At 51.0% G+C, this 12,961-nt stretch overlaps 1 protein-coding gene and 1 pseudogene across 3 annotated transcripts in view; both read left to right on the top strand.

The window, feature by feature from the left end:
• The first annotated feature begins 8,836 nt into the window (after window positions 1–8,836).
• LOC137753304 (large ribosomal subunit protein eL22 pseudogene) lies at window positions 8,837–9,222 on the top strand (annotated as a pseudogene).
• Window positions 9,223–12,181: 2,959 nt separating this feature from the next.
• Window positions 12,182–12,961, top strand: part of CBFB (core-binding factor subunit beta) — a 61,791-nt gene continuing 61,011 nt past the window's right edge. The window contains exons 1-2 of one of the 3 annotated variants that reach the window (XM_068527628.1): window positions 12,182–12,520; window positions 12,749–12,835. In XM_068527628.1, the coding sequence (XP_068383729.1) occupies window positions 12,443–12,520; window positions 12,749–12,835 (165 nt within the window). In that variant the 5' untranslated portion in view covers window positions 12,182–12,442. The remainder of the gene's footprint in view (window positions 12,521–12,748; window positions 12,836–12,961) is intronic. The other 2 variants (XM_068527629.1, XM_068527630.1) reach the window with 2 other exon arrangements.

Genomic DNA, 12,961 nt, shown 5'->3' with positions numbered 1-12,961 from the left:
CCAGACTTCCTGTGAGGGAGAAGGGATCACTTCTAAGGGAGTGAGAATTCCCCTTTCTCCGTACCAAGCTCATTAGCTGTGTGTATGGCAGGGGGGAAGACTGAGAAATTGGGGCATGGGGACTGAGTGAGGAAGGGAGACAACGACACAGATAGCACCTTGGGTCCTTTGTGGAATGAGATGACAGCGCATTGAATTAAAGCATGAGGAGAGGTACGGAGACAGGTGAAAGAGACCGTGGAACAATCTGCCAAGAAAGCCAGGGAGTGGAGGAAAGAAACAGAAGCAGGTGGACACACGCCCAGACAAGCAAATGGACAGAGAGCCAGGGCAGTGCCGGGGGCTGTCCAGGCTGGAGAAGGGCAGTACCTAGGCACTCAGAAGCGGGCAGTGGGCAAGGACCTGTTTCTCATCCCAGTTGTCTGACTGCTGAGACCCTTGGGGGCATGATAGAAAGGGTCATCTGGAAAGGCTGTGGGAGCACAGAGATGACCTATCTTGGGTTGGGCTGGGGTGTCAGGAGGGCTTCCAGGAGGAGCACCTGAAAGGACCAGTAGGAAAGACTGGAGGGGATGGAGGGGGAGGGGGAGCTACGTCAGAGGCACAGCAGAAGGACAGGCCTGGAGGCAGGAATTAGCGTGTTCCATCCCAACAGTTCTGCGTCATTTTGGCCCTCACGGAAAGGCTAAAAGAGGAACCAGGCCCAGAGCTGGAGGACCAGTCCTGTAAGCCTGGGAGAGAGCACGGCCTCTACCCTGAGGTACTGGCGAGCCATGGGAAGGACATGTCCTGGTCAGGCTTATCTTCCAGAAGGAGGTTACAGAGTACAGAGCAACTGGAGGAGGAGAGGGTAGAAGTGGGGAGGCCGGGAGAGGGTGGTGCAGAACTGGACAGCGAGTTCTGGACATGGAACAGAGCAAACAATTTCATAAAGCAGGTGGGCGAGGTCAACTCTCAACATCCCCTCTCCCCCATCCACAGGTGGGCCCCTGGCTCAGAGCTCTCCCACCCAGCCCAGCCTGGGAACTCATGTGAACCCTCCCCAGGGCCTGGGGTATCTCTGCCCCAACCAACTGGGACCAGGAAAAGCCCCAAGAGGGAGTCCAGTCCAAGGTGAGGGCACAGGCAGGGCCAGGTGTTGCTGAGGAAGCTCCCCCCTCCACGCCCCCCCCCCCCACGTAAGCTGATCAAGATAGTACTGTAGCCTCCTGCCACTGACCCTCTATCGTTGCAATGATAGCTCCATGGCCACGAGGGGTTGAGTTTGGGCCTATTTGTCTGTGGAGCAAGCCAGAAGGGGAGGAAGGTCCGTGGGAGCCCTGAAGGAACTCAGAGGCTGAGAGCAGGTGGCCTCACGGAGCAGAGGTCAACATATCTCTTTTAGGCAGAGTTTGGGAGCGTGTGTTCCTGTCTGGGCCTGCTCCTCTGTGTGTGTCCTCAAGCAAGCCACTTGCCTATCTAGGCCTGGTTTGTACTCTTCAGTGCACTGGGAGCAATCTCTGGGGTAGGACACTGCTCCAGCCCCGGGCCCTTCCAGCTGTGGTCCAGGACTCCTGTCTACTCCCAGCCTGTTCAGCCGTAGGTGCTATGGAGGAGCATGCCTGTGGCTTCACCAAGGAGTCACTGGGAGATCATTACGTATCTTCTACTGTGAAGGAGCAAGGACCCTTTTGAGGGGGAGCCTGAAGGTGGAAGTAAAGCCTTTCAGGAAATTAGCACTAGTGGCGGGAAAATTCATCAAAAGCTGACAGAGGCTCCTGGTGCTGATTCATGTCTCTTGCCTAAGGAGCAGCTCTTCTGGCCAGAGGGAAGGACTGGTAGCTTCCAGGGCCTGCCAAAGACCCCAGACCCAAGACTCCAAAACGCTGGCCCTGTTGCTGGGGCTCTCATCATCTGGTGGGGACACCACCATGAGTTTTTTGCTCCTGAATCATGGGACTCTACAGTGCTAGGAAAGGCTGCTGATGGACAGGGGACTTGGGTTTGAATACAACTGTTCCTTCTGCTGTGTGATCTCAGACACTCAGTGGGGCTCTCTGATCCTCTCTGCCAGGAGGAATTCTGACCTTGCCTGCCTTCTAGGTGACCAATACATCTGTAATACTCAGCATATCTGGGAAAAGAATAATTTTCTGAAGAGGGAGGATGGAACCATATCCAAACAACTCTTGGTAGTGGGACCAAGGCAGCAGGGAAACAGTCTGGATGTGGACCTCATTATTCTGGTGGCACAGACCTCCCTCCCACTTCCAGGTATTATGGAAGCCAGAAGAACTGTTGCAGGACACACCTCCAGGGAGCACCATTTACCTGGTTTACAGTGTGAATGAGCCACAGGATGTTACCTGAGCTCCATGCCCTACCTCCTCTGAACTTGCCACCTACACGCACAAGTACACCACCCATGCCTCAGAGAAGGCTCTGATGGGATCTCTTGGTTACCATCTAACCCAAAGTATCCACACTGGACAGTCTTTGCAGCTCCATCCTCCCCTCCAGACTGTCCATGTTTACCTTCAGCTCCCAGAACTGGTCCGGCCACCAGACCAGCCAGATCATGTGAAGCAGAATCCTTTGAAGGGGCTATGGATGTAGCAGACCCCAGAGCCACAGGGAATCCCTTCCAGGGACACTTTGACCCTGGCACTGCCACTGTCTCTGGCTCAGCTACAAAAGGAGGCACACCACAGGCAGCTATCCTCTGCTGTAGGAGATCATTAACTCCCCAGCCTTGTTAAGCCAGCTTCCTTTTCCAGGCCCTTCTTAGCTCATTTTATGTTTTTTGTTTTTGAGGGGGTTTTTTTCGGCCGCACTGTGAGGCATGTGGAATCTTAGCTCCCTGAACGGGGATCGAACCGACGCCCCCTGCAGTGGAAGCATGGAGTCTTAACCACTGGATGACCAAGGAAGCCCCCTCATTTTATGGTATTTTGACTGGGCCTTGTATGGACTCAAGTTGTTATCCAGTTCTTCCCTTGATGGCCAACATTTACAGCTGGATATTTATCAAAGTATGAAGTTGTACAAATCCTAGAATTTCAGAGCTAGAAAGGACCTTAAAGATTGTCATAGCCACCATTCTTTGAGAGCTATAACTTTGTGTCAGACACTTTGTACAGATGTTTTTGGCTGCCCAGTACATCCTTTCCTTTTCCTATGACATCACCCTGTCCACAGAGATTCACAGTGTCCGCACTTCAGGGATGAGCACGTAACCCAAATTTGGCCTATTAAAGTCAATCCCAAGATTTTTGTGGGAATATCAGGAAAGAGTAGTCCTTACCTCTTGAAGGGGAGTCAGCATGTGAATGAAGCTAAAACAGAACAAAGAGACCGAGAGAGAGAGACAGACAGACAGACAGACAGATAGAGACAGAGAGAGAGACAGAGACAGATTTCTGGTTTCGGTGCTTGAACACCTGGATCCAGCCATGCCTGAACCAAGAATTTTCAATTAAATGAGCTGATACATTCCCTTTTTTTGTGGAAGTTAGTTTTAATTGGGTTTTTGTCACTTGAAGCCAAAACAATCCTGACAGGTATGAGTAGATGTCTCTGTCCTCAATTTTTTGATTAGAAATCTGAGGAACCAGCTAGCTCTGGGTTCTCAGGCAAGTCACTAAAGCTCTCTGACATCAGGTTGCTCTGACAAAGGTTGAAAGGACTGAATTTCTTCAACTTCAGGACTCCTTTGCTCTACTGGGATCTCCGGAGCTACCTGGCCACATGCCCTTAAAAGAATCAATCACTTGTTCCGAGTCTCAATTTTCTGAGCTACAAAATAGGACAGTCATTCCTTCTCTCCTTACCTTGGGAGAGTCCAGTGAGAAAGTGTTTGGAAAATTGCTTGTACTAAAGCAAATGTTATGTAGGGTGCATGTTACACAAAGGAGGAATCTCAGCTCATACCAGACAACCATTGTTGTCCCCAAATGGCTCATATCTTTTCCAAAACAGTTTTTTAACGCTTTTAAAAATAAAACTTAAGACACTGAAACGTATTTATAAAGAAGGCTTACCCACAGCATCTCATTGGGCAGGATCTAGCTCAGGACAGGCCCAGGTAAAGTAAGGGATATGGCACTGAGTGAAGCTTGCTTGGGAATCACTCTTTGTCACTGCTGAGCTCTCTAGGAAGCTTTACCTTCAGGCTGTTTTTTGTTTTGTTTTTTTAAAATAAATTTATTTATTTATTTATTTTGGGGGGCTGCGTTGGGTCTTCGTTGCTGCATGTGGGCTTTTTCTAGTGGCAAGCGGGGGCTACTCTTCATTGTGGTGCGTGGTCTTCTCATTGTGGTGGCTTCTCTTGTTGCGGAGCACGGGCTCTAGGCGTGCGGGCTTCAGTAGTTGTGGCTCGCGGGCTCAGTAGTTGTGGCTCGTGGGCTCTAGAGTGCAGTAGTTTTGGCTCACAGGCTTTGTTGCTCCACGGCACGTGGGATCTTCCCGGACAGGGCTCAAACCTGTGTCCCCTGCATTGGAAGGCAGATTTTTAACCACTGCGCCACGAGGGAACTGCTACAGGCTGTTTTTTAAGGAGTGCCCTTGGGATCAGAACCTGTTGATGGGAGAGGAAGGAAGCAGAACTGGGTGGAGGGAGAAGCCAAGCTCCACTGCAGGTCCAACAACAGCTTCAGCTGACTCCACGGGGAGCTTTAGAGCTATTATGACCCATCAGCATTGCCCTGCTGGGCCTTTACAATCCCATCTTGATCAGTCATTGGATGTGAGCTGCCCAGGAAGGAAGAGTGACATGCAGGTAGCTCTCTGCAGCTCAGGAAATCCCTGAGAGGGATAAGAGCATCCCAGCTGCTGGGGTAACAAGTCCTTCACTGAAGAGGGATCTGGGTGGTGCATCTCTGTGTCCATGTTAATCACCAACACTACTCAAGCTGCAAGGCATGCTGGGAGCTCCCCTTGGGCAGGAGGGAGCAGGATGAAGTTAGCATAAGGTGGGGCTGGGAAAGCTACCAAGACTGTGAGGTGTCTTTGAGGAGGTTGCATTTAGTCTCCAGGGCAGGCATTGGTGAGGGGATGCTATGGGGCAGTCATTCTGCCCAGCACAGTTGAGAAAGATTTCTCAGAGGCCTCTGAACCCACATTTAATGAAGGAGTATGAATTTGCTTGGCCGAGAAGGGGAAAGAAGCAAGCTAAACAGAGGAAGTTAGGCAGGGCTGGAACAGTCTGAAGCTGAACTCCTTGACCATTCACTCAGAAGTGTCATCTAGAGGAAGAGGGCTTTTGTCTGCTTTATTAATTATTCCTCATGTTCCTAGAGGGAAGGCAGGCCGGTGAGGTGGCCGTGAGCTAGTAATTCTATCTGCCTATTTATAAGGAAATGTTACAGCATGATGGGAAACCCTGCCTGCAAGGATGGTTTAGAGTTTGACAAATTTGGGAAAGAATCCAAGAACAGGGCAAGGTGTCAAGGTATCAGCAGAGAGACAAAAGGAGAGATGGTAAAAGAGGATGCATTTGGACTCAAGAGTTGATGAATGAGCCAGAAGTGAGTGTTGAATTATTCAACCTGCTTTATTGATCCATTGATCTCTCTCTGCAGGTCTTGGTTTATTCTTGGTTAGCATTTCCTGTGTCTGAGATAGTGAGAAGAGAAATGGAGGGAGGAGGGACCAGATTTTTAAGACTCAAGAAGAGAGAAGAGGCAGTGCCAAAGAGAAATTTGGCTACAGGTATCAGGAATCTTAAAATGCCTGTGTCTTTTGACATAGTGGATCTATTTCTGGAAATTGACCCTAAAAACACTATCCAAAATTTTTAAGAAAAAGCCTTAAGCACCACGATGTTCACAGAAGCCTTATTTTATAACAGTGAATAATGGGAAACAACCTAAATAAATGTCCGACAATAGGGGATCAGCCAAGATGCCATTAGGAGTTTTATATGATTACGTGGGAAAATACTTATGCCATAAGGTTAGGTCATAATGGAACATTCAAAACTGTACATATAGAATGTCATAGCTGGGTGAAGAAATGTGGATAGAAAGAGGCCAAAGAAAATATACTGAAATGTTAGCAATGATTGTTTTGAAGTGGTGGACTCTCTTCTTTTCCTATATTTCCTAAATTTTCTACAATAAATACACACAAGTTTTAAATAATTAAAACGAAATGTAAGGGTGGAGTGAGAGACACTCATATGAAGCCTGCACAGAAGTAAAATAAACACAAATTAGTGGGGAGCCAACTCCTTCCAGAACCCAGGGTACTGCTGTGTCCTAGGTGTGCTGACCATCTCCCTGGCATATTGAATGGACACAACGGAGAGAATGAGGTGACACTGTGGTGCAGTCACTCTGCAGAGGACAATCAAAGGCCCCTGAACTCATATTTAAAGAAAAAGTATGAGTTTTCCCAGCAGAGAAAAGGGAGGAAGTCATGCTCTGTAGAGGGAACAGTTAGAGCAAAGGCACGGAGGCATGTGGGAAACGCAGGCAGGCCAGTGTGGCTGGATTACAGGGTGCCATGGAGAGAAATGATGGGAGATGGGATTGGGAAGGAAAGTGATGACTGTCAGGGGATCATGAACTCTGGGCTGAGGGACTTTGCCTCTCAGCCATAGGCAAACCGGAGACTTGGGGGAGGGGTTTAAGCAGGAGGGCGGTGTGGTTAGAGCGCTGCATTCTCCAGTTCCCTAGTGTAGTCTGTTTCCCATCACCCTCCAGAAACTTGGAGAGTAGGGGAGGGGAAGGGGAGCAGTCCAGCAGCCCTCGCAGATGGTCAGCCAGGCCTCCTGACACCAGCCTGGCCCTCTTCCCACCACACCAGGTTCAGTCCCCATCCCCAGCCATCCAGACAAACTCCTCCACCTCCCATGACAAAGAGGCTCATTTGGAGCCTGGGCAAGATTTGCAAACGTCAAACTTGTAATTACAAGGATGAAATCATCTGGTTCCTTTTAAGCAAACGCGTTTATTGATCCCAACACTGAAGAAATGCTATTCTGGGGAAACTTGCTCCTCTCTGCTTTCCTCTCCCTCTGGGATGGCTGAGCTGATGGAGGGAGTGTGGCAGGGCAGTTAAGAAGCGGGAAAACCTCCCGGAGGGGAAATTCTTAAGGGCCTAATGGTGAATTGTATGGTATGTGAATTATATCTCCAAAAAATTATTTAGGGCTCAGGAAACTGCCTCATTTAGGCAGATGATACCCTCATCCTGGACTTAAGCTCATCTCCATCCAAAAACTAGAAGCTGGGGAGAGCCAGGCTTTAGTGGCTCTGTGCCAGCCCCTAATTCTCCTTCTCTCCCACCCCCCTCAACATTCATCTGTGGCTCCAGATCCTATTTCAGCTTCAAGATGGTACACTATTTCCTCACTAACTGACGGGAAACTGTTTCTTTAGAAAATAGTGCACCAGTGGCTCAGGGACCTGGAAGGACTTCACCCTCACTTTGAGGAGAGGCAGATGTGGGTGGCAGCTAACACCAGATCTGTATAAAGCCATCCTTTCTGCTGGACCTGGGTGGCAGGATGTCTAGGCCTTGACCTTCCAAGCCAAGGAGGGACAAACAGTTGGGCTCAGGGGGCAGGAATGTGTAGCCATCAAGGGCAAGAGCCACGTCCTGCCTCAAGGCCCACGGCAGGACCCCTTCATTCAACCCGTTGGGGCCCCTTTGGGAGCATGGTAGGGTGCTTCAGGAGGAATGACCCCAGCCACAGCTCTCCACAAGCTCGCAGTTCAGTTAAGGAGACAAGCAGGACTTTTGGCATCTCTTCCGGTAAAGGCCTTGGAACGGAATGGTTAAGGGCACCAGCCCCTCTGAACCCCAGTTTCCTCATCTGTAGAATAGGGTCAATAACAACAAACTTGCAGGGTTATGGTGAGGAGTGGACAAAGAGGATACACCCCAAAGGCTTAGCCATTTCATTATCTCTCATGGGTCAGGGTCTTGTCCATGTCCTGTGGTCACTTATTTACCTTTTCAGAGCCTCTATTTCCTTATCTGTCAGACAGGGACAAGGAGGCCTGTCTTAGAAGGTGGTTGTGGGAATTAACTGACATAAGGGGCATAAAAGCACCCAGTTCAGAGCTTCACAGTTGGGCCAGACAATTAAGGGTTCCCTCAATACCCTACTCAGGGGTATTGTGCTTTCTCTGCCCACCCATTCAAGATCAGTGGGAGCAGCTGCCCACTGGGAAAGTAGGAGAGAGGAGGGCCTGGGCTGACGGAATCCTTAGGAAAGGAAGGCTCCAAGCAGCAGGGCTTCAGAGAATTCAGCCAGGTTTGTGGGGTTGGGAGGGTGTTTCTAGGCAATGAACAGACACCCTCAGGCTTCCATCTGTGGGCCCTACTAGAGCTGGCTCTTAGCAAACTCCTTCACTGGGTGGTGCCTGGACCAATCCATATCCATCTGGACAGAAGCACAGAGCTAAATATACCTGATGTAGGTGAAATTTTCCTTTATTAATTTCCTTTAATCCAGTTTTTAAAATAAGTGAAAAAAAATTAACAACAACCCAAAAAGGCATACAGAGGTCAGTCGAGGAGATGGCCTCCTTCAGCCTGCGGCTCGTTTCCCGATCATCCTGGCCGGTTGGACGCCAGACAATGGCGAGTGTGGGTTACCCTGTGGCCTGGAGTTGCCTAAGGCTGTCTGTGGTGCTGCTGTTCTGGGTCCGCCTGGCAGACTTTCCCATCCCTTTCCTTCAGGACGTCATTCCCCACCCCTGGGAGGCTGACACTTAGAGTTCTCTGTCCTGCTCTGAACTCCCACTGCTCCTAGTCCTGCCCCCTTGAGCCTGGAAGGGATTTGTCTTGACCATGACCTTTTCCTTGTCAAAAAAGTTCATGGGGGCTTTCTGCCTCTGCTGCTGCCATGGCCCCTGTGAAAAAGCCTGTGGCGAAGGGGGGCAAAAAAAGAAGCTAGTGCTGAAGTTTACCCTTGACTGCATCCACCCTGTAAAAGATGGAATCATGGATGCTGCCAATTTTGAGCAGTTTCTTTAGGAGAGAATCAAAGTGAATGGAAAAGCTGGGAATCTTGGTGGAGGGGTTGTAACAATCAAAAGAAGCAAGAGCAGGATCACTGTAACGTCTGAGGTGCCTTCTCCGGAAAGGTATTTGAAATATCTCACCAGAAAATATTTGAAGAAGAATAATCTACATGATTGGTTATGCATAGTTGCTAACAGCAAAGAGAGTTACGAACTGCGTTTCTTCCAGATTAATCGAGATGAAGAAGAGGAGGAAGATGAGGATTAAAATTCAACTATCTGGAATATTTTGTATGAGTTCTTGAATAAAACTTGGGAACAACAACAACAAGAAGTTCATGTCTGTCTGAGCATCTAGGCCACTCTAGTGAGATTTCAACTTTTATTTATTCCACATTTCCCAAGGCAGAAACAATTTTTTTTTTTTTTTTTTTTTTGGCTGCATTGGGTCTTTGTTGCTGCACACGGGCTTTTCTCTTGTTGCGGCGAGTGGGGGCTACTCTTCGTTGCAGGGCGCGGGCTTCTCATTGTGGGGGCTTCTCTTGTTGCGGAGCATGGGCTCTAAGCGCATGGGCTTCCGTAGTTGTGGCACATGGGCTCAGTAGTTGTGGCTTGCAGGCTCAGTAGTTGTGGTGCATGGGCTTAGTTGCTCCACGGCATGTGGGATCTTCCCGGCCCAGGGCTCGAACCCGTGTGCCCTGCATTGGCAGGTGGATTCTTAACCACTGCGCCACCAGGGAAGCCCCAGAAACAATTATTGCTAGAATCCAAACACCAAGGTCAGCTGCAGGTCCGTGAGCCCTACCTGGACCCACTGTGGAGTAAGAGTGCTTCCCTGTGAATCATCTTTTGGAGACAGAAATGAAAGGTTTTACACAAATGTCTACCTAAACAGAATGTGGTGGTGTTGCATGGCATCACATGGGATATCCTTTTTTCCTGCTATAGAAGTCAACAGCAGAAACTCTGTTCCCCAGACCACAGTCCATATTGACTGAGAACAAACTCATCATCTTCCTCTCATTTAAACAATGGCTGTGTTGTCCTCGTGCCCAAAGGTCTTCTTAGTTGAACTGGAAAGACTTAAGGGAGAAGCAGCAGATGGATGAAAACTTCTATTCCTTGTGAGTGACTTAGTTCTGCCTTGGTAACTTGGGGTAGAGGCTGCCTCACTTACCTCCTAACATAAAGTGCAGATGTTTTAAGGCTGGTTGTATCCACACTTTGTGCTGATGTGAAGTTTCCCCCTTCAGTTTCACCAGAATCTTTAGGCAGTGAAACTAAAATGGCACCTTTTGCCAGGTGTAGCTGATACAAACTGTTCAGTGGGCCCACCATGTACTACTCTCACTCCCTCCTTTTGGGAAAACTGCTCTTCCCTTCTTTCAACCATCAGCTTCTCTCTGAAGCTGCCAGTCTCAGGCCCCCAATCCGCAATGGGCGAGCATGTGACATAAGTTGGCCAGTGTCATCACATCTGCCTGGAAATGGTGATTTTGGCAGAGGGGAGAGTATGAGACCCAGACTGGGCCAATCTGGGAGATGGAGACTTTGGAGATGGAGAAGTGGCTGCTCCCATCCTTTGTCAGGAAATGAATGCCATTGAAGAGAGGCTGAGAGAATTAGCAGTGAGAAGCAATGGAGAAACGAAGAGTCCCTCTCTGTGATTTGTTTACTTAAAGTAAAACTGACAACTTTTTAGCTTTAAGTTTTTTTGAATTGGTTTTCAGTCACTTGCAATTGAAAGACACCTGAGGGAAAGATTCTGGGATAGCTGGAGGCCCAACAACAGTGGCTGGTGACATCCATATCTACGTATACCCTTTCTGTTTGTGTACAGACATACATTCACACTGGCTAGGTGTAGGCCAGGGAGAATGCCCTTAGAAGGAGTTGATTCTATGTTTGCTATTCAGAAAGAGTGTGTTTGTGAAAACCACCAGCCTACAGGTTTGATTTTGCTGAAAACTCTCTCCCTGACCTTGGGCAATCAGTCACTAACTGGACCTCAGGGTGAACAACCAATCCAGTTTGCCAGGGACTGAGTGGTTTCCTGGGACATGGGACTTTTACTGCTAAAACCAGGATACTCCATCATCCTAGCTCAGTTCCATATCCGTAAAAACGAGATTGGATTGGACTAGAAAGCGGTGGGAAAGTCTGCCAAATCCTGCATTCAGGCAGACATTGCCAACTGCCCTTGGCACTAATTCCTGTGAGCTTAAGTGTAGCCTCACAATCCTTTGCAATAAGGCCAGCTACTGTCAATCAGAGTTGGCACCTATTTGCCATACTTGGACTGAGTTTTGACAAGCTGAGATTTTAAGAATCAGAATTTATTGAAGACCAACTTTGAGTCAAGCTCTGCCATAAATCCCATATCAGGCTCTCTCCAGCTTGGGCTAAATGACTTCCCTAGAACTTGTTTTTTAGAATTTGCACATTTGTGTAAATATATGAACTGATATTGGGTTATATAAGTCAGCTTGTTCTTTAGAAACTTAAATTTATTGAGTGCTCATCACGTGCTAGAATTACATAAAGGCTCTCATGCTAACACTGCGAGCTTGTGAGTGTCTGCATTTTGGAAAAAAGCAAACTGAGGCTTAGAGCGGTCCATTGCCTATCTAAGGGCCTCAGCCAGCAGGCAGGGGAGTTGAGTGAGATCCCATTTGAGGCCCTTCTGACTCCAACGGCTCCGACCTTTCCACCATGATGCGGATTCAGAAGGATTCTTTGGTCTCTTTCCATCTTTAGTGTTTGATGTGCACAGCCTACACCCCTCCCGGTCGGTTCTCGGACGCAAAGTCTCCAAGGACTTAAGTTTCCTCGCATTCACGTGACATTTTGGGGTTACTCCGCGCTGCTGTGGAGCCCAAAAGTTCCAGTGGAAAGGAAGAACCCGCACGGGCCGCTCCCTGTCTCCAAGAACCGGGCAGATCCCCACCGGACGATTCCACACCAAGTGGCCCGCGGGCGGTCCAGGGGAAGAGGGCCGCGCCGCGGGAGGAGCTCCGCTTCGCTGCAGCCCAGCGGCGCCGAGGGCGGACGGGCAGCGCATGCGCGGCTCGGAGTTGTGAATGGTGCGTTTTGTTTGCTGGAGTTTGGGGCGGGCGGGCGCGCGAGGAGGAGGGGTGGGGCCGACGGGGGCGGGGCGGGCGGGCTAGCGAGGTGGGCGGTGAGAGGAAGTGGCGGCGGCGGCGGCGGCGGCGGCGGCGGCGGCCGGAGGCGGCGAGTGCTGGGTCCGCGCGGGCGGTAGGCAACGGCTGAGGCGGCGGCGGCGGCGGCGGCGGCGTGGGCTGGGCTCGAGCGGGCGGCGGCATCTCAGACTCCCGGCGCGGGAGCCCACGCGGGCGGGCGCCTGAAACAAAGAGAAGCGAGAGTCAGGGCGCCGCGGGTGCGCGGTCAGTCGGTCAGCGCAGAGCCGGCCAGCGGGTGCCCGCGGAAGCCCGGAGCCCGGCCGGCCGGCGCAGCCTCAGGGCGGGAAGATGCCGCGCGTCGTGCCCGACCAGAGAAGCAAGTTCGAGAACGAGGAGTTCTTCAGGAAGCTGAGCCGCGAATGTGAGGTGAGGCAGGCGGGCGGCGGGGAGGCCGCGGCGCGCCCCGAGCGGGCCCGGGCGGAGAAAAGTTTGGGCGGCGCGGCTCCCGGGAACCCCGCGCCGGCGCGCCTGCGGAGGGGCAGTCTCGCCCGGGCAACCATCTGCCCGCAGACTCTGGTTGCCCTTATCGGTGCCGCGCGGGGCGGGCGGCATCGCGGATTTGGCTTCTGATTTCGGGCCGTCTCTGCCTTGCAGATTAAGTACACGGGCTTCAGGGACCGGCCCCACGAGGAGCGCCAGGCGCGCTTCCAGAACGCCTGCCGCGACGGCCGCTCGGAAATCGTAAGTCGGCGGGGCAGGGGGCCGGGGGCACGGGGGAGCGAGCCGCGCGCGGGTCACTTGTTGCGCGGGGGCCGCCGCGGCCCAGGCCGGTTCCGGACGGCGCCGCGGACGCCGCGGCTCCCGGAA

Source organism: Eschrichtius robustus, chromosome 19, assembly GCF_028021215.1.
Source record: "Eschrichtius robustus isolate mEscRob2 chromosome 19, mEscRob2.pri, whole genome shotgun sequence".
Lineage (NCBI taxonomy): Eukaryota > Metazoa > Chordata > Mammalia > Artiodactyla > Eschrichtiidae > Eschrichtius > Eschrichtius robustus.
This window is presented reverse-complemented; position numbering and strand designations above follow the sequence as displayed.